At 42.5% G+C, this 6,791-nt stretch overlaps 1 protein-coding gene across 3 annotated transcripts in view; it reads right to left on the bottom strand.

Moving 5' to 3' along the window:
• Positions 1 to 6,791, bottom strand: part of Alg6 (ALG6, alpha-1,3-glucosyltransferase) — a 39,913-nt gene that overhangs the window by 31,166 nt on the left and 1,956 nt on the right. For all 3 annotated transcript variants that reach the window (XM_005353454.3, XM_026782341.1, XM_026782340.1), the window contains exon 2: positions 3,484 to 3,722. In XM_005353454.3, the coding sequence (XP_005353511.1) occupies positions 3,484 to 3,565 (82 nt within the window). In that variant the 5' untranslated portion in view covers positions 3,566 to 3,722. The remainder of the gene's footprint in view (positions 1 to 3,483; positions 3,723 to 6,791) is intronic.

Here is a 6,791-nt window from a genome sequence, read left to right as displayed (position 1 = left end):
CCTGAGTATGGATCCCCAGCACCCACATAAAATATTAGCACATGCCCTTCTCCACACTAAGTTACAAAGGCTGCCATTTTGTTGCTATAGCTAGGCAATGGGGGGGGAGGGGCTTACATGACTCTTCTACATCCCTCCATTGTTCTGTTTGTTTGCCTGGTCATTGACCTAAGCCATAGAACCAGCTCCATGAAACAATACTTATAATAAACACGGTGAGCACACTGTGGCCACTGCACATAGACAATTCTATTTGCCTCTCCTCACCCTAATCCAAATTCTAGGATACTTCTAGAATGAGCTCTTAAAAACAAGTATGATCTTTGGACCTTCCTGCCCTCACAACTAGCTTAGCTAACCATCGGCCTGATTCATTTGTCTGAACACACACACACACACACACACACACACACACACACACCCTGTATTCTTCCATCCTTCAGAAAAGTCTAAGCTTTGTTTCATGTTTTCTTGTACCAGAATGTTCTTCTCACCCATTTTGTCCCTAGTAAAATCTTTTAGGATATTCTTAAATGTTACATACCAAAGACCTTCTCACCTGAATTAGAAAATATCTAGTGTTCTAAATCTAATCACTTTATACTGCGCTAAATTTTAATGTGATAAGTATTTGCACACATACCCTACCCACCAAACTGTTACCTTCTCTAGGGAAGATACCATTTACCATTCTTTATTATTAAAGTCTTAATAATTACCAAGACCTCTTTTTGGCTACACAGCAAACAATAATATTTTGGAGGGTTTGTTCGTATTTTAAGACAAGCTCCCATAAAAACCAGGCTGACCATGAACTCACTATGTGGCTAAAGCTGACACTGGATTCCTGCTTCTACCTCCTGAGTGCTGGGATTAGAGCTGTGTGGCCATACTTGGCCATATTTTGGAGTTAAATAATCAAATGTGATGATCAATAGAGGTGAGTCATGACCGTAAATGTCTGATTATATTCCCATATAGAGAAAGTATAGTTTACGTGTATGGGTGTTTTACCTACATGTACATCTGTGCACCACATGACATGGTGGTGCCCACTGCCTGCATGTGTATCTGTGCACCACATGTGCATGGTACCCATGGATGCCAGAAGAGGATGCTGGAACCTCTTGGGTGTGGGACCATGGTCTGTATTCTGTCAATTATATTTTGAATAAATGCTGATTGGCCACTAGCCAGGCTTAGTAGAGGCGGGAAAACCAAACAGAAAGTAGAGGCGGGTCAATGAGAACAGGAGAATTCTGAAAAGGAGGAAGCCCATTCCTTGGCAGTTCTGATCAGCCACAGAAGAAGCAAGATGTGACTGCCTCGCTGAAAAAGGTACTGAGCCATATGGCTAACATAGACAAGAATAATGGGCTAATATACATTATAAGAGTTAATAATTGGCCTGAGCTAATGGGCCAATCAGTTTATAGTTAATGTAAACCTCTGTGTGATTTCTTTGGGGTTTAACAATTGAGGGGACCAGATGGGACAGAAAACCTCAGTCAACACCTCTGGAAATATTTACAACCAATTACTAGCACCATGTGGGTGCTAGGAACCAAACCCAGACCTAATGACCCATTTCATCAGCCCACATTTTTCTTATTTCAAATTATGTTTAGATTTATTAGTAAATACTCATTGCAGGCTAAGAACAAACAGTCCAGTATCATAATCCTTACTCTCCAGGCCTGTCCCACTTTGTGTCTGTACATTAGATAATACCTCATCTTCAGTGGCTATGATAAATACTAAAGAAAACAGTGCCAAACATCAGTAAATGATCAAATATACTCTCATTGCTACTAGTGTTATTGTCTCTTTTGTCTCTTTACCTCTGACCTTTTTCCTACAATCTTTTTTATTACCAGAAAATTTTTCTGCAACCACATTTGCCTAGATGTGTGGCCAAAACTGCAGCCATTTCCCAAAATGGTAATGCTGAGCTACATCCTGGTTTTTTTCTTTACAGACACAATTTTTTCACTTTTTCTCTTATTTTTATTCCTTTTGATTCCATTTTTAATCTCAATTTTTAGTCACTCTAATACTACATACTGATAACTATATTCTTCTCTGTGTCTGTGAAAGTCACTATTCTCTAGAACCCTGTATCCAACCTGTTTGTCTAGCAAATTCTGATTAATCCTGCAAACCCTCAAGTCAGACATCTTCTCTGAAATCTGCTCTACTGCACTTTCATGGGTCACTTCTCTGCTCAGCATGTACCTCAGACACAACACATCTTACAGTGACTGCTTGTCTATTTGGAACTGTGCTCTATGACATCAATATTCACTTTATATTTATCGCACCTACCATGCATAATACGACAAAGCATTAAATACAAACCTGCAGAATTAAATCTGGTATCACCCCAGTCTCTCTAGTGATATTTTGTTTATGGTTTAACAAATAAAGCTTGCCTGAAGATCAGACTGCGGAGCTAAGCCACTAGAGGCTGGGGAGGGGTGGCACACAGCTTTCACCCCAGTACTCAAGAGATAGAGTCAGACACATCTCTGTGAGGTCAAGGTTACCCCGGGCTACACGAAACTGATGTAGTCTGTAAGAGAAACAGAGCTAACACTAAGGTAATCCCAGCACTTGGGATCCCATGCCTTAAATCCCAGCACTAGGGATGTAAAGATAGGAGTAATATGTCTGGATGGAGAGAGGAATATAAGGCGGAAGGAGACAGGAGCTCATTGCAGTCTGAGGCAATCTGGAGATGCAGTCTGAGCATGCATGCAGACTGAGGATTTTGTACAGACAGGATCACCCCCTTAGGTCTGAAGAGTCAGTAGAAGTGAAAGGTCTCTCTAGTGGCTGATCGCTCTGCTTCTCTGACCTTTCAGCTCTCACCCAATAGCTGCCTCCGGGTTTTTATTATTAAAAACAATTAGAATTTGTGCTACAAGTCTGTAGGGTCATGCTCCATCCCTCATTTGAATTTTACTCTTCTCCACTGCCCTTTTCTTTCTCAATCTAGTAATGTGTCTGCTCTGCCATAAACAATATCAGCAAACAGAACCATTTGACTCTGAGACCGTCTTCAAGGACTAGCTCAAGACATAATCACACCTCAATTTGTCATATTCCAAGCGAGATTACAATGTATGTTTACCTCTTACACTTACTCATTATAATTAGATGCATGGCTTTTCTTTTTTCTTTACTTTTTTTTTTGGTTTCTCAAGACAGGGTTTCTCTGTGTAACTGCCCTGGCTGTCCTGGAACCTGGCACTCACTTTGTAGACCAGGCTGAACTCAAACTCACAGAGATCCACCTGCTTCTGACTCCTGAGCACTGGGATTAAAGGCGTGCGTCACTACCACAGGGGCATGCATTTTCTTAATCATAACAATAAAGCCTCAAATCCTTGTTTCAGTCAAAAACTACAAACAGTTATCAAAGCAAGCAGAAGCAACCCACGCAGGAATATTTACCAATCTTTCAAACAGAAAGTGCACTACCTGAGTAAGGGTTAAGAGATACCGTCCACCGCACTGTGAGTCCTACTAAGACCACGAGTGTCATCCAGGACCAGTTCTCCATAGTTCTTCAAATTCAGGGAGGACGACAAAAGCCGGGCCAGAACACTTCCTAGGAAGTCAGTCACTTGTCTCCTTGTTCAAAGCAATGTCACCGTCTCTGCAGTTGGGAGGTTGACAGGATTCTAAAGGATGTTCAGCTTCAACACAGGAGAAGTAGCCTGGGGAGAAAACAGAACCAAAATTTAATTTAGCACCCTAGCAATGAAGCCGCTCAGAAACCTGGGAGCTTGGCGGGGCGGGGGGGGGGGGGGGGGGGGGGGGGGGGGGGGGGGGGAGAGCTACAGGTTTTTTATGCCCGGATTGAGAAATACAACTGCAAAAGGCAATTTCCTGTAAAATGTGATGCAATCATGTCTAAAGATAAGATAGACAAAGACTTATTTTTACAAGCGAGTACTTCTGAAAGGTGTAGATAGTGGCACGGTCTATGTACGGCAAGTACACCTAGAGGCACACACCTGCAGTTCCAGCATCTGGGAGGCTAAGATATGGGTTCAAGGCCAGCCTGACCCCCATCCTGAGACCACAAAGGTGGGAAAGGGTGAATTATCTCTGGTACAGAGGAGAACGTTTGTCTTTGCATTTAGTGTAGAAAAGCCTCCCACTGGTGTAACTTCTATAGTCTTGTGTCTCTCCCTTCTCCCACACCATACACATCAACTTCCCGTGCGAGGGAGCTAATAAAGACAAATGGTAAGAAAAACCCAAAGCTTAGAAGAGAAACTACAAAAGCAAAAAAAAAGGTTAAAAAAAGAAATTAACCACCTGGAAGATCCTTTTCACCCCTTTCTACCGTCTTCAGGCTGAATAGTGTGCTTTGTCTTATTGTCTCTGAGGTGCTGGGGATGGAACCCAGGGTCTCTCGCACTAGTAAAGTATCACATCAGAGCCACGTCCCAGGCCAGGCTGGGTGGCTGAAAGCAGCAAGCAAGTGGACACTGTCCTCTTTGAAAACTATGGGCCATGTTAAACGTACTCAGAAAACTACAAATAATAAGTCAACTGAGACAATTGGAACAGTCTACCTTTTAAGTTTAAATTATTTCCTTTCTTAAAAATATCAGGAGACTAGAGAGATGGCTGAGCAGTGAAGTGTGCTTGATCTTGGAGCGCAAGAGTATGCTCTTCTTGGAGAGGAGCTGAGTTCATCCCCAGCACCCACAGCAGGCAGCTCACAGGTACCTAACTCCAGTCCAGAGGATCTGATGCCCTCGTCTGGCACTGCACGCTTGGCATATTCTCACATAGCCATTGCTACACACATAAATAGAAATGAAATACTAAAAGATATTGAAAAACAGTGTGATTTACTATTTTTAAACTATCAAAAGCAATGCCAGAACTAACGGAGTCTGGGGAGAATGACTCAAAGCACTGGGAGAGGCTACAGAACTCCAATAACTCCACGCTTACGGCTTGAATGACAGAAACCCCCTTCCTCTCCACTGTGTTGCTCCTCTAGTCCTTTGCTCAAGCTGCCATCTCAGAGACAAGGCAGAATCAGAGATAACTCGCTTTCCAACGCTGACTCTGGACTTGGCACAGGCTGGACACCACTATAGTCCACTCACGTGCTTTTCAGTCTTCCACTAAAGTCTCTTCTATCAACATGCTGGGCTCCAGGCGGACTTGCACTGTTATATTTCTGCTACGACATTTCAAACTTTTAATTAAATGCTAATTCCTGGGGACCTTAAATACATATATATTTAACTAATTACATGTAGTTTAAATAATACTCCAAGTAGGAAATTTAAGTCATTGGTTGTAGGTGGAGTTTTCTGTCCCGCCAGCCATTTCCCAAATAACTGACATGGAGACTCAATATTAATTCTAAATGCTCAGTTCATAGCTCAGGCTTATTACTAGCTAACTCTTACATTAAAAATTAACCCATATTTCTTATCTGCCCTCTGCCATGTGTGGTACCTTCTCTCAGTATGACATGTTCATCTTCCTTCTCTCAACCCTCAGACTCCTCCCTTATTCTTCCCAACATCCTCTTTGCTCCAAAATCCTGCCTAGCCATTGGCCAATCAACTTTTAACAACCCAACCACAGTGCCATACAGTGTAAAGAAATATTCCACAACTGATGGTCATAGCTGGCTTCAGTTGACATCAACCTAAAATTACCCAGGAAGAGGGAACCTCAACTGAAGAATTACTCAGATCAGACTGGCCTGTGGCCACATCAGTGAGACTTTTTTTCTACTTGCTAATTAATATAGAAGGGCTCTCTTAGGGTTTCTACTGCTGTGAAGCGACACCACAACCACGGCAACTCCTGTAAAGGAAAACATTTCATTGTGGTGGCTCTTTTACAGTTCACAGGTTTGCTCTATGATCATCACGGTGGGACATGTGGCGTGCAGGCAGACAGAGCATTGGAAAAGTAACTGAGAGTCCTACATCTTGCAGGCAACGGGAAGTGGTCTGTGTATCACCCTAAGCAAAGCTTGAGCATGTATGAGACCGAAAAGCCCACCTCCACAGTGATACACTTCCTCCAACAGGGGCACATCTACTCTAAGTCACACCTCCTAATGGTGTCACTCCCTTTGGGGGCCATTTTCTCTCAAATCACCACAAGGGCCCAGGCCACAGTCTGCTGGGCCATTTCTAGGCAGGTGGTCTTGGACTGTATAAGAAAGCTAGTTGAGCAAGCCAAGAAGCAGGACAGTAAGCAGCAGTTTAGTTTCTGGCCCAAGCTCCTTCCTTGGTTTCCCGCAATGATGAACTATAACCTATAAGATGAAATAAACCTTTTTTCCTAAGGTTGACTATGGTTATGGTGGTTACCATAGCAACACAAAGCAAATTAGGAGACTGATTAACAACAAGGTTAAATGAATTTTCCTCTGCTCCAGATTAATTTTATTTAAGTACTTCCTCAGGAAACTTAATAAAAACAAGCCTACTAATAATAATACTGAATCGTCAGCATCATGAACTTAACAATGGAAGGCTTAACAGGTATCGGCCTGCCAAGAGCCCAATGGTGGAGAACACAGCTAGGTAACAGGTGGAACACATAAATCCGGTCTCTAGCAACTATGGAGTAAATCTAATTCTAGAACTAACATGAACTTATAAATTCAAGTACATTTAAAGCATTGCAGTTAATATGGGGGGAAAAATCAAGTGTGTGCTGACCAACCAGAAGGCAGCAGATAACCAGTGTGTGCTAACTAGAAGACAACAGATAACTAGTGTGTGCTGACTAAC

The sequence above is a fragment of the Microtus ochrogaster genome, chromosome 10, assembly GCF_000317375.1.
Source record: "Microtus ochrogaster isolate Prairie Vole_2 chromosome 10, MicOch1.0, whole genome shotgun sequence".
Lineage (NCBI taxonomy): Eukaryota > Metazoa > Chordata > Mammalia > Rodentia > Cricetidae > Microtus > Microtus ochrogaster.
Note: the sequence above shows the minus strand (reverse complement) of the source record. Positions and strands in the feature narration are given on the sequence as shown.